At 36.1% G+C, this 24,506-nt stretch overlaps 3 protein-coding genes and 3 non-coding genes across 13 annotated transcripts; 1 reads left to right on the top strand and 5 right to left on the bottom strand.

Annotated features, from left to right (window-relative positions):
* Positions 1–2,666: 2,666 nt before the first annotated feature.
* Positions 2,667–6,347, bottom strand: LOC112273614 (uncharacterized). 2 transcript variants are annotated; one of them, XM_024502566.3, is made up of 5 exons: positions 6,306–6,347; positions 4,394–4,750; positions 3,876–4,070; positions 3,501–3,691; positions 2,667–3,301 (listed from the first exon to the last, which is right to left on the bottom strand). In XM_024502566.3, the coding sequence occupies exons 2-5, from the start codon at positions 4,698–4,700 to the stop codon at positions 2,981–2,983; spliced, it is 1,014 nt and encodes a 337-aa protein (XP_024358334.1). In that variant the 5' UTR covers positions 4,701–4,750; positions 6,306–6,347; the 3' UTR covers positions 2,667–2,980. The 2 variants fall into 2 exon arrangements, with proteins under 2 accessions (XP_024358334.1, XP_073385450.1); XM_073529349.2 differs by lacking the exon at positions 6,306–6,347 and adding an exon at positions 5,968–6,119.
* A 325-nt stretch (positions 6,348–6,672) lies between these two features.
* On the top strand, positions 6,673–10,317 carry LOC112273613 (putative apyrase 2). 6 transcript variants are annotated; one of them, XM_024502564.3, is made up of 3 exons: positions 6,694–6,883; positions 7,007–7,635; positions 8,495–10,317. In XM_024502564.3, the coding sequence occupies exon 3, from the start codon at positions 8,647–8,649 to the stop codon at positions 10,060–10,062; it is 1,416 nt and encodes a 471-aa protein (XP_024358332.1). In that variant the 5' UTR covers positions 6,694–6,883; positions 7,007–7,635; positions 8,495–8,646; the 3' UTR covers positions 10,063–10,317. The 6 variants fall into 6 exon arrangements, with proteins under 6 accessions (XP_090101208.1, XP_024358332.1, XP_090101210.1 ...); XM_090245084.1 differs by having other exon boundaries at positions 6,732–6,883; positions 7,546–7,635; XM_090245083.1 differs by having other exon boundaries at positions 6,832–6,883; positions 7,007–7,055.
* A 4,781-nt stretch (positions 10,318–15,098) lies between these two features.
* TRNAN-GUU (transfer RNA asparagine (anticodon GUU)) lies at positions 15,099–15,172 on the bottom strand. The gene has a single exon. It is a non-coding gene; the product is annotated as a tRNA-Asn (tRNA).
* A 21-nt stretch (positions 15,173–15,193) lies between these two features.
* TRNAG-GCC (transfer RNA glycine (anticodon GCC)) lies at positions 15,194–15,264 on the bottom strand. Its single transcript has one exon. It is a non-coding gene; the product is annotated as a tRNA-Gly (tRNA).
* Positions 15,265–16,210: 946 nt separating this feature from the next.
* Positions 16,211–16,404, bottom strand: LOC112273806 (U2 spliceosomal RNA). Its single transcript, XR_002967215.1, has one exon. It is a non-coding gene; the product is annotated as a U2 spliceosomal RNA (small nuclear RNA).
* Positions 16,405–17,403: 999 nt separating this feature from the next.
* LOC112273050 (dolichol-phosphate mannose synthase subunit 3) lies at positions 17,404–18,862 on the bottom strand. 2 transcript variants are annotated; one of them, XM_024501385.3, is made up of 3 exons: positions 18,546–18,862; positions 18,219–18,326; positions 17,404–18,022 (listed from the first exon to the last, which is right to left on the bottom strand). In XM_024501385.3, exons 1-3 carry the CDS (start codon positions 18,606–18,608, stop codon positions 17,963–17,965), a joined length of 231 nt encoding a protein of 76 aa, XP_024357153.1. In that variant the 5' UTR covers positions 18,609–18,862; the 3' UTR covers positions 17,404–17,962. The 2 variants fall into 2 exon arrangements, with proteins under 2 accessions (XP_024357153.1, XP_024357152.1); XM_024501384.3 differs by having other exon boundaries at positions 18,682–18,862.
* Between the last annotated feature and the right edge of the window lie 5,644 nt (positions 18,863–24,506).

Below are 24,506 nucleotides of genomic sequence, written 5' to 3'. Positions count from 1 at the left end.
TTATATGCACACCTATTATGTCTATAACATATCAAAGGCCATTCATTAGTTAATCTAAATCATTTTTTTCTTGTCTTGGTGCATGTCTCAATCCTCTCTTCTCTCTCTTCCTTGCCCAAGTATAGATTCCAATCATCTCTTTCTTCTTTTCTTTGTCTAGGCACAAGTCCCAGCCCTCTCCTTCTCTCTTGCTTGCCTAAGCAAGGATCTTGGTTCCCTACTTATCTTTTTTGTTTTGCCACACATCTTATTTGTTTTTTGTTTTTATCCCAACAACAAGGCCTATATTGGGACAAAGAAGAAAAAGAAGAGGTTTGAGACCCACATTGGAACAAGAAAAAAGAAATCTAAATTAGACAATTAAAGGCCTTGGATGAGTGTGTAGACATATTTGATGAAATTACAGTAATTTGAGGTGTGCTTGTAGTTTGAGTATATATATATATATATATATATATGAGTTTATCCTCTGTAATTGATTAATAAAATATCATTTAAGTAATAATTACAAATTGTATATAGTAAAATCTAAAATTGCTTATTGATTCTATAAATTATTTATATCATTATAATATGCATATTTGAGCCAAAATTTAGTATGTATATAAATGTATACTTAAAGATGAATTATATATAACATTTATTATTATTAAAATATATTAAAATATTAAATTAACAATAAAATAATTCATTTATAGAGTTTTATAAATTCATAAAATATTTCTATAGTCAGCAAAAGTTTTAAATATTTTAGTTTTAAAAAATAATGTAAAAATAAAAATAAAAATAATAATTATGTCATAGACATATATGAATACTTAGATAAGTTGTTTTAGTCTTCTTTCAAGAGTCTCTAGTCTTCTTGTCTTTTGCAATAGTCATTCTTGTTTCAATATTATACTATCTTTGAGTAATTATCTAATCTTTCTAAGTGACACAAGAGTGTAGCAAGTTTTTTATTATTTTTTTATTTGTGTCCTTGATAACTTCATATGATGAAATATTGGTCATATTAAATAATTAATTTTTAGTTTTTTAGAACTATTAAATTATAAAAAATTTATATTCATACTAGATAATACTTTTGGATTATATATCTAATTTTAGAAAACATAGTTGGAGTTCAAATTTATTATTTATTATTATAAATTATAATTATAGATATTTTTAATTAATGTAAATATATATATATATATATATATATATATGATTTTTAGAGTAACCCTATTAAGTTTAGATTATAGATTTTCTTTACAAATTTTAATAAAAATGGTTAAAAAATTATATATATATATATATATATATATATATATATCTATAATGGTTGTGTATATCATAAAATAATAGTTTTGTCAACCTAATTATTAAAAAAAGTAGAATATGTAGAACATTTGTATACCAATACATGATATTGTTTAAATCTAGACCAAATTAATAAATAAAATTGTGTTCTAAGTCTTGTTTTTCAAATATTAAAACTGTTAGAAATTCAAAGTTGAATATAAATTTTGAACTTTATTTTAAATATGTATTGAAAAAATTGAAAATACACAAAAAATTGTTACATAATGGCAACTTTAATAAAATTTAGTTTATTAAGAGAAATAAGTAACATTACCTCTCAAGATATTGTTAAAAGTTTAGCCAAGAGTGAATATCACTAGGAATAAAAAAAAATTGTGTATTTAAGAACAAATTGTTGAAATAAGTAAATAAAAATTATTAATAAAAAATAAATTTATTCATTTAAGAAATTACATATTTTCAATATTCTTATTTTGATAACAGCAAATCTTCCTTTTATTATTGTAATACTAGCAAATCTTCTCCTTAATTTTGTGATAATAGCAAATATGCCCTCAAATGTGATAAGGTATCACCGCTCTCCCTTTTTTATGTACATCTGGGGTCTAGACCAAGTGCTGCCCAAATTTTGACGCAGCCTTTTTCAACTCATTTAGCCTCCTCCTCATTTAGGCTCCTCGTCTTTCGTCAATGGTTGCGTGCTGCACAGATTTTTGTAAAAATACATAGTGAATTTCGCATGGCTTCATGGGTGGTTTGGAGGGGTGGCTTGGGGGTTGGGCTGGAGCTTGATTTGGGTGCAAATTTAGAAGAGGCACCTAGTTAGAGATTAAGTGTGTTTGATTGAGAGTGATGGAGTGAGTTCCATGTACAGTCCAGGGAACAGAGGAGTTCGAAGGGCACTCCATCCGTGTGCGGGTGTCCGGTTCTCGCCGGGAGGACTGCAACGATGAGGAGGGTAGACCTGGCAGAGAGGACAATGAATAAAAGAAAATAGAAAAGATGTGTAGTCCAATTTTCACTCGGGGGCTTCCGATGCCGGAATTCGAACACAGGTAAGAGTCGAGTATCCTAACGATCTATCCTACAACGGATGCGAACAACTGTCTAATCTGCAGCCGCCAATGCATTCTCTACACGCGTCGCACCGCTAGTCCGTCCCACCAACCGTGCCCTCCGCACGACTGGCAACGCCGGTTGGTGGATTGTTCGAAGATCTTGTGTGAGACAATTGACTATCTATGCACTTGATTCTATTCAAGTCATCCAGAAACATCACTACGCAAACAATCACACCAACCTTATGCATGCACTGCACGTCTGTTTCTCCCACGGAGTTTTGTAACTTGGACATTGGTGGGTTCTCAGGAAACAGAAACGAAGAATGGATTCTGTGAGCTATATTGATCCGCTTGAAGTTTAATTATCTTTTTCATATAACTATCCTAGCTTAGAAAAGCTACCCAGGTCGAAGTAGCTTTCACAAATCATTTCCACTTCGATCTCACGACCTCATGAGCCTCTAGCCACATAAAATTGTCACTCTAAAATATCATCAAGCCTTCATCATACCTGGTGTCACGTTTCACAAGAACTCTGGGTGCAAAGTCATCTTATCCAAAAATGGACTACGACTTTAGAAAACATCGCTCCCCCAGAACTATGACTCGATGCTTCAACGAGAGGCAGTTTCTATCTCCACTAGTATTGGGTTGAGCCGCAACGTTTCCGCAAAATCCGCAAGGAGAGTCTTGACAAGAACTGCAAACTCAGGCTTTTCAACTTCCCCACTTTTGTCTGAGTCAACGGCCTTGAAAACCTCGTCAAATAGTTCTTCTGTGTCCGAATCACCAACGGGAGGTAGACCCCACGCTGCAGTTTGTTGTTCAAATAATGGTCTGATTTCAGCCTTGCTCAAGCGTTGATCTTTGTTGACATCTAGGTCATTAAACATGTTATCTGCCATTTCCTTGAATGCCTTCTCATCAGCCAGCATCTGCATCATCAAATTGTACAGCAGCAAGGTGAGAACATCTATCTATGTGTTGCTCCAACCGAATGTCAGGATTCCGCTGTAGGTAGACTACAAACGAGGTTTCGCCACTAATCTGCCACTGGGAATACCTCTAGAAAGCATATAACAGCTGTGATTAACCTGCTAAAGGTGAAAAACAGGAATGGTCACAAAAACCAACCTTTCGCAAATGAGAGCCGTTGAGCATTTTCACATCTCGTACAATTGTGATAGGTTTCTCTGCAAGAGACTCGGCCATATCCTGAAGGACATCTTGCAATAATGCAGCAAATTGAGCTTGTCCAAGCTCCTCGGTTCCCTGGCCGTACTTGTTGATCAACTTGGTAACCAATTCCTCCGCTTCAGTAGTAGCTGCAAATGCCACTCAGACCTCATTCAACATTTACACTGAATTCAAGATGCAAGTTAAAAAAAGACGCAATCACCAACTCGACGTGAGCCTTCTTTTAATCGTATAAACAAATGTAGATATGCACGAAGCCATTTGAGGAGCTCACGACTATTAGTGGTTATAAGTTCAAGAGAGCCAGCACACCTGCGGCAGGAGGGACACCCTGCTCAACGCCCAGCTGCATAATGGCAGGTCGAAGCTCTTTGCTGCTCAGCTTGCCACTCTCATCAGTGTCTAACTTCTCAAACAGATCCTCGGCAACCATCGCAAAATCATCTTCATCTTCTAGCAAAGCCTTAATTGCTGAGCCGTCTAGTACTGACACTACTACCGGCTCATCTGTGTGAAAAAATGTTTTAGAAAAAACAAAGATTGAGATCAATAGCTGGATTGAGTCCATGCGAAAGCTCAATGAAGCAATGCACTTGTGATCGCCTAGTTTACAACTGTAGGCCCTTCAACAACCAAACGCTCTTGCAGTATTTCCCATCTGTTACTAAAACATTTTTCTTCTAAAACGCTAAGGTAAAATCCCTGGAGACAGAATGACCATGAACTGACATGGACAAACTAGCAGGACACCTTTTTCCAAAAATATGAAAAGCCATGAACCAAATGGATTGACCAACCAAACAGCTGACGCACTCGCTCTAAGAACTTACCTTCTAAAGCATCAGCAATTGCTGTTAGATAACTCTGCAGAGTACTGGAAAACACGTCCTCCGTGATCTCTGCAGAATCTTCAGTTGGAAGTTTTGATGCAGCATTTTCAAAAATCTTTGAGGAAAGTTGGACACCTAAGAGAAGAGCGGCTGCTTCTGCTTCCGCAGCCTGCCGCATCTCAGATGGTGTCAGATACCCTTTCGACCCTTCATCATTCTTAGAAAAACTGTTCCTCGATTGAAGATCGGGTAATGCATTTCTGATCTGAGATCCATCAAGAACATGCAGTCCTCCCTCTGTTGACATGCTGGTCTTTGTCGTCCCTTCTGAACACCTCTGATAGCCCTGTCAAAAATCTGTTTACTAGAAAAGTCAGGATCTGGCAATAACCTCTGCGAGGTTGTCCTAGTAAAGATGTGAGGCTTTTAATTGCTATAACGTACTGCACAATGGTCTCGCTTTTCTGCAGAGATACACTTTTACAGCAATATTAGCGCACAATCGAACACATTCATGGAGCAACGAAAGCCCTTGCGTTACTAACTCATTAACTAGCAGACTATTTTCTACCTTCAATATCAAGTTATCCCATAGATAGACTTATCTAATAACATCCAACTATCAAATAAAAATCAGACTAAGGTTACTTCTTTGCCTGAGCATTACAAAAATGGAGAGACAATAAAGTACAGAAAACATAGATATGGGGAAATCTGTACAAAAAATTCCTGGCTTGAGCCACTATTTAGCAGTTACACGATCCAGGCAAGATGTGAATTAGATTTGAAATCGTCATAGTTCCTGTTGACTAAACTAACAAATTTCCACCAATAATTTAAGCTTTCCAAAGTTTGTGCACCGTTGATACAGATCACTTCGCCATTGTGGTCTGCTCTATCTGAAATTTACAAATGCTATGTCACACGAAATTCATAAATCATATGATTACCAAACAGTGCCTATCTTCTGAATGTCTAATGTCATAGGACAGGTACATACACGACTGTGATGTTGCTAGGAAACCCTTAAACCTCAGAGTATTAATTAGCTTCTTCTGCATGAGGCAGTCTTCAAATTTACACAGCACAAAAAAATTTAAGCGGTAGTCTGGAATCCCAAAAACCCTAGGAAAGCAATCGTAACGGGTACCACGCAAAATCAGTGACAAGATTCTCACTGGATACTCTGCCTAAATAATATTGAAACCTATTGCCAGTGCTCTTTGAAGCGGATCATGATACTAATAGGGCACACCCGATGGACTGAAAGTTATCATCAGATCGAAATCGAATCGTTCAAAATCTTTCCAGACTAAACCCAGCGTCCACATTCAATTGACTTAATTGAAGTCTTACATCCATCTCCGACACCTCACCCTCAAAGGAACAATAGACATTAGAGATTGCATATATTTTCAACCTCACGTTCACCTTCACACAAACGAAATCGGTCTTGTTCAAGAAATGAAATGGTAACATCATGCCGCATTGCGGTGAAATGCAAGTCCTAGAGCTCGATTCTAGCGCCGCCAGCGCGGATTCAAGGGCAATCATACAAATCGAAGTGATCAAACCTTTCTTGAGTCCCAGCAACTCCACGTCAAACAATTAAACCAAATACCCCTCCATAGATCTGTACCACGCTCCCCGCAGCAATCGACAGCCGTGACTTCGTGCACAGACTCCAAAACATACGATCCACCGCAACAAATTCATCTCTCCATCCCTTGAAACAAACAAAAATAATCCGACCCGATGCAGATCACTATCCTCCCGTAAACAAATATCCCAAGCAATCCTTCGACCAACTGTTCACACGCACAGCTATTTGAAGGTGCCGCTCAAGTGTCTCCAAACGCTATGAAACGCTTCAAACATCGGCAATACACTGCAACAAACACCGAGTCTTTACCTCAAAATGTCCGATCCTGCCCGTCCGCGCTGCTGCAACACTTCCACGAGCTGACAATCCACGCCACGCTTCCCTCCGTGCTACTTCAATACGCTCGGTTAACGCGTTGATGTTTTCTCGCAGTCGTCGGAATGGCAACTCGGATGTGGTAGGCAGGGGCAAGACGAAGTTCCCGAACTTGTTCCCAAGTGAGGGTACTATGTTCCCGTCACGGGAACCCGTGTTCTCCATCATGCTAGACCGATTACCCCGGTTCATGTTTGTATTTGGAGGATACCTAGATCTCAACTTCACAGGTTCCTCCCGGGTATGATCCCGGTTCTCATATCTAACGGGAGCACATCGCGCCGTGAAAACATTATGGCGCAAGCAATGAGGCTATGGCCATGAAAGTCCGTGCGTCGAGAGATCGCGCACGTGATTTTTCCCTCGTTCCAGAGCATTTGCTCCGCAGCGTCGCGTGGACATCTTTGTGCGCGGGTATCAGCGTAGCGGTTGCGCCTGTTGACGGCCGATTCTTCGCTGGATGCTTCGGCGCTGCGTGGACGTGTACGAGCTGGAATTCCGTTTCTTCTCCGGTGAGTCTTGTTCCCGAGCAGATTTTGTGTGTTCGAGGGGTTTTTGTGTAGATCTGGTGGTTTGTGTGGAAAAGTGCGTTCGGTGTGAGAATGAGATGCAATTATTGTAGTCTGTTGACGCAGAGGTGTCATTGCTTACGCTTGGGTCGTTTTCAGCGGTCGGCGTGCTGAGGTGAGAGTTTTGTAGATCTTGGTGCCCAAGTTCATGAATTTGTTCGTGGGCATGAGTTGGGGTAAATATATCCCAACTTTTCGAAACCTTTCAGGTGTGCAATGTTCGTTTCTTGCTTCGTAAGGAATCGTGTTTTTGGTGCTTATATTTTGTACGTGTAGATCCCGAAACACTGCTTACGAAATGTGGCATTACGGAATGTGTATTGCATTTTATATTTTTTGGGATTTTTGTATTGTCTTTTACGCAAATTTTCTCTTGAACGCTGTCAAAGATTGACCAAGGTTAGCAAAGCCATTCTTCGCTTACTATGATGCTTTCACTCAAATTTGTAGTGCGTATCAAGTAGCACAATGGGAAGCGATGTGGTGTCCCTAGATGCACTTCTATTTCGGTTCTTGTGCCAACGTATAGGTGTGTAAGTCGGGTGTTTTATATTTATTTTTGAAAGACAGCTTCTAACAAAGCTTTTCAACTGTTTGTCTACAAGATCCTGAGCGAAAAAATATCCTTGGTTATGATCTGATAGCAGGACACGAAAAATATCTAACTCGCCTGAGATGGTGAATGATCAATGCAGGTGAACTTAAGATATTTAACAGATGGGTCCACGTATGTTCTTCATAGAAGCGGTTTAGGAATTTCTTTCAAATGCGTGAGACATGGTCGACCTAGACAGCCATACTGAAAGAATTCGTCAGCATCGTCGTGCATTGTTTCTGTGAAACGAATCATGACTTTCGATTCAGTACTCCCATGGCTTGATTGACTTCAAATCCGCTTAGTATAGCGGCTCCGCCGACCCCCTCACAAAAGAGTAGTGGGACAATAAGGTCGACGGAGTTGGCAGATTAACCGTTTCAAACTTGTTCACGAAGATGTGATGGGACTCGTTCTTTACATGGATACACATTCAGATTCAATTGTAACGTAACTTTTTTGGGTTATTCAAGTTATGAGTAATTCTATATGCTTTTGGGTTTGCCAGTTGTGAAATTTATTACTGATGATAGCTGGTTAACCTCAGCTCGCTCTCTGCTCTACCAGGACATCTTTAGTAGAGACTTTCATCTGTGAGTGATTGGCGTCATGCCATGCTTTTCAGAATCCGAGAATAAACACTCTCCTAGTCTGTTTTTGTAGTTTTTCTCAACCAAAGAGGCAATACTTGTCTAATGACACCTCAAGGTGTTGAAATTTAAAATTTGTGTCAACGAAAAATAATGTCGTAATTTACAAGATATAATATTATTATTTTCTGTGTAGAATCCTCTATTTAATGTTGTTGGTTGGCTACTAGTTAGTTCACATGCTCCGAAGTGATTAGGGCTGTGGGTATGGTCAGACTGGAAGTACAAGTTTTGATGAATTGCAACTATGAGTGCAAGTGCCCTGTAGTGCATGTATACACTTCTAACTTCTTATATTGCTTGAAGCAGAATTCAAGGTCAATCAAGATCTGGAAAACGCAATTCTTTAGGGTACGCTTCAAGACAATTCGGATCTGGAGAAAGGCAACTGGTGTTCTATTTGAGTCTGAGCTGCAGCCTCAAGAAGGGGAACCTGCTTAGTCTCAAGAGCTTGAGTAAAAATGAGGAGACTCCGTAGAGAGACATTTCCTGAGAAATGCCACCGGTACAGGGGAGTGATCTTTGTTGTTTGTGTGCCTCTCGCTCTCATCTCAGTAGTCTTGGTGCTGATGCCGCGCATTCTTGATCCGCCCAGTGCTGCCAGATACGACTCTAATTACGAACTTCCCAGCAACAATGTGAGAGTTCCGGAACAGAAGCGATATGCAGTCATTTTCGACGCAGGAAGCTCCGGTAGCAGAGTGCATGTGTTTTCTTTTGACAAGAATTTACAGCTTGTCAAAGTTGGGGATGAATTTGAAGTGTTTAAGCAGCTTCCTCATGGACTGAGTTCTTATGCGCTTAGTCCAAAGGAGGGAGCAGCGTCTTTGCAGCCTTTGCTGGACATAGCTCTGAAAGTTGTCCCTGCTGAACAGTATAGGACTACACCTGTACTTCTTGGTGCAACCGCGGGTCTTAGACTCCTTCCTGGAGATCAAGCTACTAACCTTTTGAAAGAGGTTGATACCTTGTTGATGGAAAGCTCATTCAAATTCAAGCCCGAATGGGTGAGTATCATAGATGGAACACAAGAGGGCTCGTACCAGTGGGTCACAGTCAATTATTTACTAAAGCGCCTTGGGCAATCCTTCGATCAAACAGTCGGCATTGTGGATCTTGGTGGAGGTTCTGTTCAAATGGCGTATGCAATTTCTGATAATGATTTTTTGTCAGCTCCTAAACCCCGCAGTGGTGAACAAGCTTATGTAAGGAGAATGAGCCTCTTGGGAACCTCATACAACTTATATGTGCACAGCTACCTCAGCTACGGATTGTTGGCTGCCAGGGCGGAAGTTTTGAAGCTTGTGGATGAGTCCAAATCCTGCCCTTGTCTTGCTAAGGGCTTTGAAGGCTCATACATATATGCTGGACAGGAATACAAGGCAAGTGCAAGCGCGGATGGCGGAGATTACAAGAAATGTAGAACGCTTGTTGTTAACGCTCTCAAAGTGGATCAAACTTGTGACAGCCTTAAGTGCACTTTTGGAGGAACCTGGAGTGGAGGCGGCGGTGCTGGAATGAAGTCGCTATTTGTGGCATCCTTCTTTTTTGATCGAGCTCTTGAGGCAGGGATCGTAACAGATCCTGATGCCGCAGAGGCAGTGGTCATGCCCTCAGATTTTGAAGCAGCTGCTAAGAAAATCTGCGTGCTTAGTATTGATGAGCTAGCTGAAGAGTATCCGAAGCTAAAAGAGGATACTAGAAAGTTCTTGTGCATGGATTTGACATATCAGTATTCACTCCTCGTGTCAGGGTTTCAGGTGCAACCAGATACGAAGATTACGCTAGTCAAAAAGGTGAGATACAGTGGGTCCTTTGTAGAAACTGCTTGGCCCCTTGGTAGTGCAATTGAACTAGTATCTCAAAACAAAGTTTAAGCTCCGACTCCATGCATCATTCGATACAAGCTGGTGTTCACTCGCTGTAAATGACTAGTCGATTTAGTCTGCACTTCTAGATTTCTTTATGGAATAGGTGTAGGTGAGAATCAATTTTAACTTGAGCTAACTGCTAGGCACTAGACTGCTGCTGAAGATGCAGAGATTTTGTAGAAAAACTTGCAGGATGTGATGTTGGAGATGTTGCAATCCACCTGTTGACTGAGTAAAGCTCGTGCTCTAATCCGGTTCTTAGTCTGGCCAACTCTCAAATGTACTGTATCCTTCACCCAGAAATTGTTCATTCTTTGAGTTAAGTTCCTATCCAAGTCGATTCCTGAATGTAGCGAATGTCCTTGTTTTTCTATTTTCTACAAATTACGGCTAAGTAAATTGAAAAAATTGTGTCGGTTTGGTATCGGCTTCAAGTCATGATTCAGACATGATACAGCAAGCACGATTTTTCAAACTTGGTATGTGATTTTTCAGTTGATGAACTGCTCAGAGGAAATGAACGTGTAGCATTGTAAATGATTTGAAGCAGATCACGTTCTTTACAAACAGTAACTGCGACAAGATTTTTGAGGGAATCAAAGATCAAACCCTATCGTGTGAATGTTGATACCAGATATACCGGCATTGTTGAGAAAGAGCAGATGTAGGTGTCTGCTGGGCTCGTGAAGCAATTCTTCCTTCACAGGCGACGAGCATGTGTTTTGAGTCCGTAGGTGTCGGGTAAAGGTAGGGCGGAATGGGCAGCCAGAATCATACCTTCTCGGCCTTTGGCTGTCAAGTATCTGTTTCATCAGTTTCAATATCGACATGAAGATTTCATCGACATATTAATCTGGCGGCAGCTTGCCTTCTCGGAACTGCGTCGCCTTCGGTCATTACACTGGCTGAGCCTACGAAACACTGCTTCAACGTGATCTCGTACGACGACGCTGTCGAGACGTTCGCGTTCAGCCAGCTCAAAGCAATGCTGCGGTTGTCAGGTGCACCGCCGTCACCTCATCATGCACCGATGGACATTCCGCGCCAGATATTGTTCAGCCTGAGCGCCAACCAGCGCCGGCAAATGATCCAGATTGTGATCGGGCGAGTCAGCTTGTCAGCGTCCAGTTCGAAGCGAACCGTGTAGATTCAGACTGGTTTCCAGCAGTCTAGCTTGAGCTCGAGGAGAATGAACCGTAACATGTGATAAACTGAGTTACCCATGCACGCAAATACCATCGTTTGGCAACTGGTTCAGAAGCCTGTTTGCCAGAACTGATTTCCAGCAATCAGTGACTATCAGTGGTTCCCACGGTGAATGACTACCAACTGGTGGTACAGTACTCAGCGGTGAATAGCCAGCGTAGCCAAAGCCACCGCAGATCAGCGAGTGAGAAACGCGAGCCAGCGGTTACAGTATTCAGCGCAGATCGAACTCGTCGGCATCCATGCTGAATAGTCAGTTGTGAGCCACAACAGATACGATCAAGCCAACTACTCTCTGCTTTGTTAAACTGCCAGAACACGCGCAGCTCAACACAGATCGCTCTTTCACCTGCCCTTCGCATCTCTCACTTCAATTGCCCTCCTCAAAACTCTCACTCATCACATGCCACATACTCTCCTTTTCTTCTCTTCTTCTCTTCTCAAACTCATTCTTCTGCCTATCTAGACCATTATTCAAATAGGAAACATCCAAAGACAGTCATCTTGCCATTTTCTATAAAGTTTATAAGATGACACTGCAATATTTATTGTACGGGATCTGATCCATACAGAGAATAAGAAAAATCAGATGCCATACTTAGAAAGTAAGAATAGATTGGATCTCATGATTACTTTCTTAACATTTCTAAGATCGACTATCATCCAATCCATAGAAGATAGTTTCACATTTGAGTCTCACAGGTGCATATCGCAAGGACACCAAAGAGATTACCAATAGATACAAACAATGTCAACACAGCCAAAATAAATAGAAATCTCATGACTTTCTTGGGCAGCTGTCAAATCATATATCTGTGCTCTGATTATCACTGACACGCTTCATGATTACCATAAATTCTAATAACATGAAACCTAATTTATAAATATTGTCATAACATTAACATGTCACTACACAGATGCCTTACAAATGCCCATCATAATCACATCAATCTGAACAGTCACATATTCGCAGACGTCCAACATTAACCATCATGACTATATCTACCGAACATACAACATTGATCATTTGGTTGTTTAATGACAAGTCATCTACTTTCACATTAAGATTTTCAGATAAAGAAAAATACACAGCTATCATAGGTACTGATTTCGCGACATCAATCTACAATATTGCACACTAAGCATATCTGTTAATTTATCGAGGCTGTAAGAACATAATATTCAAAGATCAATTCTGAATGCGCAAAATAATTGTTTAAAGACTTAATAGACAATATCACAAGAATTTTAAGATCACATATCAACCTAAGAAACAAATTTTGTATATGTTATTAATGGTATATTTACTTTGTTTCTTAGGTTGATATGTGATCTTAAAATGAACTCTTGATAATGACATACTCTAATGAGTTTGGCAACAATTTAATATTTACACTAACATGAAGTAATCAAGATTCTTATGACTTATATACATGGTGATTGGACTAGAAGCACCTTCTAAATAGTGATGCTATTTCTAAAAAGAATCCTTAATTGAAATAAGTTATTAATTTTGGATTTTGTAGTTGATCTCTATTGTTGAATATTTCATGGAATGAAAAGCTATTGGATGGAGCTTGTCATCTACTCCCATTTGTGACAATATTCAACTCAAGGCAAAATCTAATGCACTTGTTTCCTTAAAAGAATGCCTTAAAAAAGTCAATGCAATATAAGATTGGTGCAAAAATAAATTCTTTCTTCAAAGCATCAAATATTGCTTCAGCTTTTTTATCCTACTCAAGTTTGTCTTTACAAGTCAAACGTGTAAGTGGAGTTGCAACTTAAGAAAAGCTTTTGATAAAGATCTAGTAGTTATTTGCAAATCTCAAAAAACATTGCATATTTTTTGTTGTTCTTAAAATTTTCCAATCTATGATAGTGTAGACCTTCTTCGGATCCATCATTAACTTTTGTAGAAATGATGTATTTTAGGAAGTTAACTTAAGTAATGTAGAATGCATGCTTTACCATCTTGGTATATAATCATGTATATATAAGTTTTTGTAACACATGACGAATATGAAATTCAAGTTCTTCTATATTTTTAGAATAGATTAGAATATTGTCTAAATAGTAGATATCAAAATCATTAATAAACTCATAGTAAATATTATTTATGGGATATAAAAAACTAGTTGGTATGTTTGTGAGTCCAAAAAGCATGACATCAAATTTAAAATATCCATATCTAGTTTGAAAAACAGTCTTCTATTCATTTCTTTCTTTGATATGAATGAAGTTGTATGCTCTTTGTAGTTTTATTTTTGTGTAGGTCTTTATTTGATTGAATTGGTAAAGTAGACTTGAAATTAGAAATAAGAGATACCTATTCTTGATGGTAATCTTATTAAGTCCTTGATAGTTTATGCACATTTGTAGAGATTTATGCTTTTTTTGAATGAAGTATAACAATCTTAGCCAAATTCTTATCAATATACTTCTTTAATGCAACTAATTCATTTTGCAATAAATTGTAGATTGATCTAAATGGTAATTGAGTTCCTTCTCGCAAATCAATTGAACAATCATATGATTGATGCTCTAAGAGAATATGTGTATTTTTCTTTTCTAAAATGTCCTGAAAATCTTAATAGTAGCTAAGAATATTACTTGATGACTTTCCATCATTTAAAATAACCACGGCATATATAGCAAAAAATTACCTTTTTTTTATCATTCGACAGATATGGTGCTTGGTATATATATCTTGTTCAAATGATGAGATGGTGATATAGGCATCGATAATGTTAAAATGTTGTTTTGGATTCAACATAGAATCGTGATTATATGATGAATATGGCTTGGCATTGTCCTCAAGGATCTTATTGATGTGTTTAAAGAGAGTAGCATATTGGTACATAGTAACCAAGAACTTGAGTTTGTATTGACAAGGTTTATTTGTGTTTATGATAATGGTATGTAAATTATAGGTTTTCATATTTATAAATAGAATTATATTTTTAGGTAATATGAGCTAAATCTTCTATGGCCCATGTCAAGGTGTATCAAATTTTGGATTAAAAATATTATGAACTTTGAGATAAAAATATGATTGTATTGCCTTTACTAAAGTCATGAAGTTTCTATTTATTTTAATTTGTGTTGACATTGTTTTATTACTATATCCTATTGGAGGCTAATCTCCTTACGTCCTTCAATTACACAACTTCTTAGTGTAGACTTTGGACTTCTTCCATAAATGTAGAAATAATGCTTCTATGGTTAACGTTGGTGATGCGTGAAATTTCGATCTTAAGAATGTTAAGAAGCTCATGAAGATCCACAATAGTTCCAAATCTATTCTTACTTTTTCTAAGTATAGCATCTATGATTTTTTCTTATTCTCTTAATATGATGGATCCAAATTGCAAGCAATAAATATTGCAATGAATGTCATCTTGTATGCTTTTGTATAAACTTAAATTTATATAGAAATGGTACAAAGAGATGTACTTATGGATGTCTTTACATTTGAATAATGGTGATGTCCTATTTAGATGCAAAGGCAGGAGATGGGGATTTTGTTGAAAAGTGGGATCACATAGACAAGAAGAAGAAGAAGAAGAAGAAGAAAAAAAAAAAAAAAAAAAAAAAAAAGGAGGAGGAGGGAGGGGGGATACTATGTGGCATGTAAGTGATGGGGTAGGGCAAGGCAAGAGATGAGGAGTTTTGAGAGGGGTGTCAGGTAGGATGCATGTTTGTGGGGATGGGAGTGAAGGGGGCAGTGGGGCAAAGAGGAGTAGAATGGAGGCATCTGTGATGGAGCTCAAAAGCGTTGGCAGTGGTCTGGCGGGTTTGCAAAATGTCGGGGGAGGTGGATTTGGCACTGACAGCGCTAGAAGGAGGGGTCGAACCTCCGACCTTGTGGTTAACAGCCACACGCTCTAACCAACTGAGCTATTCCAGCTAGCATGGCAGTTCGACTGCCTGCACCGGCCGGGAATCGAACCCGGGTCTGTACCGTGGCAGGGTACTATTCTACCACTAGACCACCGGTGCTTCGAAACGTTTCTCAATTTCACCACTGTCCTGCGGTGCCCGAGGAAGGTGGCTGCTCCCATGACAACCTTGGTGCATGCTTCACATTTATTCCTTTCTAAACCACGCACCTCCACGCCCACCACCTGCTCAGTTTAACAAAAAATATTAGTAGTCGAATTCCACCGTGAACAGATCTACTGTACACACTATGTAATCTCGGAAATCTAACCAAGTGCACAAACCAACAAGGACTTCGTTCATTTGAACCAAATACACATGCGGAAGTTGAAGTCCAAAACTATGAAGCTGCGACACGGAGCACCGTTCATGCTTTTCCGCTCTTTGCATTACTGAATTCAAAATTGTATTTGTATTCTTACGAAGTTCGTATTCGCAGCGTCGAGCGCGGTTCGGTTCTTCCCTCCAGGCTCAAAGCCTTTCACTAAGGTTCCGAAACAAAGGAGATTAGTGCACACAAGACAGAAGCCATAGGGATTGAGGGGTTGCTTCCCACTCTGAAATCTACCACAGTCTCTCTCTCTCGGCATGCTTGCACAAGACTACTGGACACGAGGCTTGGTGAAGCAAAGACCAGCTCTTGACTACGCCAATCCGCAATCTGCTGCCGGTCGGCGCTTTCGTTTTCTTCCAAGTGGGGATTCAAAGCGCACTTATGCTCGCCCGTGAGGCGGAGTGTATATTGCACGCATCTAGGCAGGGAAATGTAGCGGCTCCTCCATCGAGGGTGATGTCCATTCTTCGGAGTGGTTCCCATGATGGGAACTGACAGCAGCGGTGCACCGCAGCCGCTCAATTCTAGCCGCTTGGAGGTTGAGGGCTGCAGTCGACGTTCTCGACAGGCAGCTACTCATTCTACAAGTCCGATTTTGTCATTCTACAAGTCCGATTTTGTCATTCTACAAGTCCGATTTTGTGTTTGCATTGGGTCCCCCTTGGGGGGGGGGAGGGCTGCGCCGGCCAAGGAGGTAGTGCAATACCGAGGCGACGCTTGCGAGTCCGGGCAGCAAGCTGCCGTATGGACCCGCACCCGAGAAAAATTAGATTAATATCATGAGGCTCGATGAGCCTCGTATCAGATATTAAACTGATAAGAACAGATACTACACTTGATCTTAGCCAAAAGGCCGAGAAAGGTATGATTCTGGCAGCCCATTCCGCCCTACCTTATACCCGACACTACCCTACGGACTCGCCAAAACACATGGTATAACTCGTCGTGGGGCCTGCCTGGAGAAGGGAAGAATTGCTTCACGAGCCCAGCAGACACCTACATCTGCCCCTCTTTCTCAACAATGCCGGTATGAATCGAGCCATTCATGTGAGTATCAACATTCACACGGTAGGGGTTTAACACGATCTTTGATTCCCACTCAAAAATCTTGTCGCAGTTACTGTTTGTAACAGAAAGAACGTGTCTGTAATTTTATCCAAATCATTTACAATGCTACACGTTCATTTCCTCTGGAGCAGTTCATCAACTGAAAAATCACATACCAAAGTTTTGAAAAAATAAATTTGTCTTCTGTAAGTAAAATAGCTGTTGCATTTCTTTTTTCTTGCCTACAGAGATACATTTCCCCCCAGTGCACACCAGGTCCAAAGGGTGCAAGGTGGCTGAAATTGGAAGAGTTATGATCTAGGTTGTGTGGTTCTTACCTCGCCAGTGGTGGGCGAAACTAGGATAATCCATGTTTTTGCTGTGAATGGATCTCTTGTTTATGTATTTGTGTCATGCCCATTCCTCTCACAACATGGTTCAGAGCACACATAGACACGGATTATCCAAAATGATTGGTGTGGTTTACTGGCGATGGTTCCCTCAACCATACATGTCGAACGAAAATCACACACGGAGTCAATCTTTCCAAGCAATTGCTGCACTCTAGTTACTGCACCCCATGCTATTATTGCTATTTTATTTATTTATTTATTTTGTAGATGGAGGGTGATAGTAGTTGCCGCCTCATCATAGTGTCTGACCCTGCCTGCAGAGCGAAGTACAATTCGTAGTGTGTGGCACCAAATTTGGATCCAGATAGCTGTGATATACCACAATGAGGAGCTCTCTGATTGAGCAGATTTGAATATCTTAACCTCATGTGCCTGATAACCTACTACAAGTTCGACATGCAGAAATGGTAGAACATCAGAATCATTCATTTACTCAGCAGTTTCCAACAGAGGCAAGTACAGAAATTTCATGTTCACTTTCACAGATGTTGCACAAGCCTACTTGCGAGCTTGTTCCACTTCACCTGGATAGCCCTGTCTTTCAGTGTACGCCCACATCTGCCACATTGTGCTGCTCAAGTCCAATTCGCAGATGAACTTCCTGATTCACTTTTACTTTCATATCCATCACACTGCCCAAACTATGGCAGTCATTTGATTGCTTTTCATGCACACCCAGGCTGTTCAAATACAGCTCCACACACTCCCAGCGGTATGCAAACTGGGCTTACTGGAAACCCCCTGTTTTATACAACCGTGTCACCTCTCCATTGAGGTGCATGGAGGAAATATAATCCAATTCAACGATTTCGCAAATTTGGAACTCGCTATGTGAATGCATTGTAATCCGGAGTTGGTTGACCCTAAATCGACTGAGTTGTCTCCAGACAGTGAGTGTTCAGATACAAAACTGCAGATCTTGTCACAAGGCGTTGAAGTGAACTGAGACATTGGAAGAATCAGTTTAGTCTGCACTCATGTCAACACCACGCTCCTTGAAAAATGCTTTTGCTTCCGCAATGTCCTGTATTCAAAGTTTATCCGTCAGAGACGAATCCTGATAGTTATATTACTCTGTTACCTTAGTGCACTACTGTGGAGTTAGAGCCACGCAGGACATCCTCTCACGGGAATGAAAGGAAGAAAAGGACACCAACTGATGAGGCTAGAAATGGACCAGAATATGCACAATATTTCACCAGTGAGAAACGACTTTGTACCTTTTGCAGTAGGATTTCTTCCTCAGGACAAACCCGAAACACCATCATGCCGTAACCCAGCGCACCTAGCCCATAACACCCTAACGACATAATCGCAAACATCGGGATCTGCAGAATGTTCAGAAACACTAAACTGTCAAATCCAGACTCAAAACCAAAAGACAAAAAATCTCACCCACACTCATCAAAAATCTTGTGCCGACAAGCTGGGACCATCGCCACTCTAAATGACTTGAAAAAAATAAAAAAAAGAAAAGAAAAGAAACAGAAATAAATGCTCAGTCTACAGGTTACGCCTGCCTGGCACAGATGCCATGTAACCTTTACCTGAAAATAACCACGTATACTCCTGAATAACGTGCTTTTTCTGTTTTTTCCCTCCCGTAGCATCTCACGAAATGACACAGGAATCGAACAACAGCGACGAGTGCAAAAGAGCGAATGCGCAACAGATGCAGCTTACGTATGGAACGATGAGTTGCACCGAGGGAGGCAGATCCTTGGCGAGAAGCAACGAGATCCAGGCCACCACGACGGCCGTGAAGATGCTGCCGATCTTCCACACCTGCTTCATGGCGATGCAGCGGTGAATTCGAACAATCTATTGCGAGGATTCTAATCGCAAGCAGCAACTTCTCGATGACAAACCATGAAACAAACTTCCCACGTGGGACTCGGCAGGGTTTTAGGGATTCTCACGTTTCGAACGGGGGATCCGGTTTCTCGTTCCCGGTTCCCCGTTATTCGAACCTGGCGCTCCTTTCACGATCTCCCTCTCCTTCTACCAGGAACGTACATGTTGCTTCACTATCTACAGCTGAGGTTCTTCTACATTAGGCTTAAATGGAGATTTCATGAGTTGCTCACTTGAATTTTCTTGGGTTGAAGTGAGCAACCTTAAAAAATGCCATCCAAGTGCATTTACTTATGCACCTGAACGTCCATTTTATTAAAGTCATTTTAATGATTTTCATTTGTATTTTCCAGTATGACTTCGATTTTTTGTGTGAATTTGATATTGGTTATTTAATTTTGTACTTTAGTAAAGAAGCAAATAAGGTATTAGTTCTAATACACACACACACACACACACACATATATATATATATATATGAAATGAAATGAAAAAATGACTCGAAAATTATTAAACATGATGACTGTTGATTCGGAGCACTATAGTGTCTCTGAAAGTTTAACAATTCTTTTAAAAATAAATATATTGATTATCATATCTAAAATCATGTGTGTGTTTATATATATGTGTGTATACATATATATATATATATATATATACACTCACACATATGGACATATATGTGTTGTTTATAGAATACTAATTGTACAAATTGAAGTGAATAGGATTCATTAACGAGATATTTAAATGTTGTATTGTGTTAAAATAATTTTACATACATACATTCTATGATATGATTTTGATTAAAATTGAAAACATTTGAACCTTATAAATTAAAAATAAATAAATTCATATATATATATATATATAAATATATATACATATATATACATATATATATATATATATATATATATATTTGTTTTTTTTTAAATATACATATGAACATTTTAATTATATACATAAGAATAATAAATAAAATGGATGTGAAAAATGAATTTAGTAACCAAGTTTACTCATTGACTTCTTAACAAAAAGATTAAAAACTTGACAAATATTTAAATTATTAGTAATAAAAATAAAAATAAAAATATACTCATGGTTCACAATTAATTTACCATATATAGTGTTATTTCAGTTGATTAATCTCCCAAGGACTAATTATTCTTAACAATTAATCGAAATTTTGAGAATTGTCTCCATTTTATGGTGCATAATTAACAATCTCGAGTTACACTTTTTTTTTACTTCAAATTTACTTTAACCATACAATCTCAAAGCCTAAAAGGAAAATTATGTAAAAATTGAAATAGGTGTTGCAACAAGAAAGCTTCATTGAAAGCACTGGGTATTTGTAAAAAGAATTGGAAATCTATACACCCAAAAAAAATTGAACCATTAGGGTATTTTAATTTGGAAAAAAATAGTTCATTTGGAAGTATACTTTTTGTGAGACACCCGTAGGAATAATAAGTTTATTTATTTTATTTTATTTTATTTTGTTTTAGCTCTGATAAATTTTCATACATACTCTTTTTTATATATGCTGTCATGTAATCTCAAATTAATCTTCATGCAAACTTCACGTGAAGTATATGTAACCATGTGACAAATAAGATGGCTTATTTGTGCCTTTTCTTTGTTCTCATGCAGTTTGTTTCATCAAGCCAAAGTCATCATGATCTATTGCATAGATGATATATTAGGAACATTCGACATAATATAGTAAAGGAAACATTTAGAATTTTTCTTCTTATCAGTTACATAGATCTATCATAATTAATATTGTGTCTAATATTCAAAGCAAATGTAAATAAATAAATAATTATGATAAATATGTTTTTTAATTCAAATAATTATTCCATACATTTATGAATTTATATCCAATGAAGAATTAAATATTTTTTCTTATAAATCGATATTTTATTAGAAGGTGTAAAAATAACTCTATTATAGTTTACATCAATGATCATTATAAGAATCAATGTTTAATATTTCAAAAATACAAAAAAAAAATCTAAGTAGTCTTGTAAATTCATAATCCTTTTTTTAAAATCTATGTTTTAAAGTTGGTGTTGTCTGTTATTAAATTTTTGATATCATTAATTTAAAATTTATCCTACTTTTTATTTAAAATATAATAGTATTATGTATAAAATTTTAAATGTTTACTATTATTCTTAATCAACACTAATAAATGTATGCTCATTTGACAAGGTGAATATTCTCTGTCACCAAATGGTTGATATAATCGAGATGTTCATTTAGTTTTAGTCTTTAGAATTATCTAGTTATCGATATAAAATGATCAATTTGGTATCTGTGCAACACAAAAGAATATACAAATAATACGATTTATTATAATTAATTGTAAATATCTTTGCTCTACTTCTATTATTATTTTTATTTTTTGGAGAAAATTTAATATCATTTTAGTTTTATAGATTATAAAGGAATATATAAAAGTCAATTACCTAAATTATCATATTTATTACTTTTGAATATCAGCCGCTTCAATATAGCAATTCTTTCCAATAATTTCCAAAAAATATATATATCTTGTTTGACCTTAAATTGTGTCATTAAATTCAACACTTAGTTTTAAAGATTTTCTTTGTACATAAAGATCACTTGAATTCTATGAAAATAACTCTTACATAACTCTTTAATCTCATATAGTTAATCATCATACAGATAACAAAAGGGAATTCAACATGCAGCATCTTACTTCAAAATCATCTAAACGAGATACATTGAAAAATCAAGTTGTACATCGTATTGGATATATAAAATTGTGAAATTTTATTTAGAATTATTTTTATTCAGATCAGAAGGAGCATTATTTTTTGTACAAAAAAATGGTTATAGTTAATCCATTGTATTTTTGTACAGTGTTTTATTGAATTATTAGCCAAATTATTCCGAACCTTTTTTCCCAAGTTATATCAAATATTTTATTTGACTTCGTAGTACATAAAATACTAAAATTGTATCTTCATTAATGAATATTTCATTATTTAAAAATGTTCTATTAGAATTATGTAATAAAATTTAAAGTAAATAACTATGTTAGTTACGTTGTATTATATTTTCTAATAAAATAAATATTAGGACAATCCATACTTGAAAAAGAATTAAAAAATAAAAATATTGACACATTATTTATTTTATTGAATTTATAGTAAGCCATTGACACTTTGTATCTATAATGAACTTACTTTATGATATGAATAGTATGCACATATATATATATATATATATATAATGAAAATTTTAAATTTATTATATTTTATTAAAATATATTATTTATTATTTTAAAGAAATTTGTTCTGAATATGAGTTGTCTTAAAAGTGGCAAGAAGTACAATTTTAACTGCAAGGCATGATTTCATTAAACCAATTGATATTAAGGAAGATAAGTTTATTTTATCATTTTTAAAATTTTAAATAATTTAATATTTTAATATATATAAGTTATTAATTTTTTATAATTTTAAAATCATATTAAAATGTTATAATTTTAAATTTAAATTAATATAATTGTAAAAATAAAATGATTGTAAACAAAGCATGCATGTTATGTTTGAAATATTTCATGTAGATTGCAATCCTATAGATCCTTGTTTGTTATTTATTATGATTAAAAAATTAGATATAATTAAGATTAATTAAATCAAATACTATTTTATGATCATGATTATTATTATCAGCATGATTATGGTTACAACTTGTTTCATCTCTTTAAACTTTTAAGTATGTTTATTTTATTTTCTTCTATCAATTTATATTGTAGTTCGGATTTAAAAACCCTGGATGTATCTTATAATTGTAAGCTTTTTTAAAAATCATATATCATGAATAAAATTTATGCTCAGTACGCAAGTCTATAATTCAGTAGTAACAAGACTTGTAATGCCTTCTATGTCTGGTGGAACAACCAAATATCAAGAATAAATCTTATTAAATATATATTAGTTGACGCTTGTATTAAAAATAACATGAGTTTTTATATTTATAATTTAAACATGGTTTTTTGAATTTTTTTATTATTTAAATTATTTCTTCTTCAAGTTTTAATTTTTAAAGTTCTACGTATATTATGATTTATAACAGATCCTTCAGCTTGCTATTTTACTTATCAATAAGCATAAAATTAACGGAAGATCATTGCTACCCTTTGGTAATTAAAAAAAAAAAATATTTTTTGTATATATTTAATTTATTATTTTTATTTGCTATAATTTTCCCATTTAACAAGAAGCATTATAAAATGTATAGAAATTTATTTCTCAAAGCTTTTGATTGCAACTTTGTTTTTTTGTTTTTTATTTTTTTAAAAAATAAAAATTTATGATTATTATGTAAAAAAATTTATACTTTTTACAAAAAAAATATTATTTATTTATTTATTTTGAATTTTTTTTTAGAAATTATAATTGATTACATACATCTATTTATATATTTAATAATTTTTTACAAGTATCTAAATGCTAGTTAATAAATAAAGTACATTTTTTAGTTTTTAAAGTTTTTTTTAAGAAATCGTTTCTTGTTGGTGGCTTTTACCAAAATACTTTCATACAGTTGTTAAATCATACAAACTTTTCTTAAAATTTAGATATTTTTCTAATATTACTCTATATTTTATTATATTTCTATCTTACTTAGAAATTAAAAAAATGTTTAAAAGTATCTGTAAATTAGATTGATAAAACATGATGCCTAACAATTTGTGTACACATAATGTCTTTTTTAATAATAATTAATTTCTCTTTTGTAGTAGTTTTTTTTTTTTTTTTTTTTTTTTCATTTTTTAAAATATATAAGGTGGTTTTTGCAATTTGGCATATATTTGTATTAGCTCGCCAATCTTTCTTTTTGGATGAAATTACAAGAATAAATAAAAGCATTGCAATATAATAGAGCATGATATATAATTGCATAAAGTAAATAAGACTTAATGTTTGTGTTCTATATGTTGTTTTGTCCCTTATTAAGTTAAGATTTAAAAATAAAATTTATAAAATTAATTTAAATAATATATAAGTTAACCATGTATTTGATATTTTATAGATATACGGCAAAAAAAATCATAAAATTCAAACTATGCTTTTTAAACAAAATGACATAGATCAGCTTTGATTAATTTTTCTTAAAATAATACTTAAGTAGCCAAGATACTCACAAGCAGTGATTTAAGAGAAAACATATTTGTAACTTGTTTAGGTTTTATTCTTAATAAGTTGGATTAAAAAACTCAAAGACTAAGATTACAAACATTATTGAATTATGCATCATAAAATAGTTAAAGAATCTTTTGGGAGTTACAAGACAACTTTTTGAGGCAATAATTTTGTAGATACTAGAACAGAAATTAACTGAAGATAATTCTTTTTATAAAAACAGTATAAAAAAAATAAAAGAAACACATGATTATGAAAGTATTAACACTCACATGCTAAATGCATGCTATGAAAATTTGAGTTTAATTGTAGAATTCTTTGGTTTATAGTTGAGCACTTATTTGGTGGTTGCAAGGAGGATTAGTTCATGATTTAACTACTAATTCTCACAAGCTATTGGGTTCCTACCATTTGTTGCTTGTATAGCAAAATCTAGTTCTACAAAAATGTAACAAGTTGATTTTGTGTTAC

This window comes from Physcomitrium patens, chromosome 20 (genome assembly GCF_059467195.1).
Source record: "Physcomitrium patens ecotype Gransden chromosome 20, ASM5946719v1, whole genome shotgun sequence".
Taxonomy (NCBI): Eukaryota; Viridiplantae; Streptophyta; class Bryopsida; order Funariales; family Funariaceae; genus Physcomitrium; species Physcomitrium patens.
The sequence above is the reverse complement of the archived record's forward strand: the minus strand, read 5'-3'. Positions and strand labels throughout refer to the sequence as shown.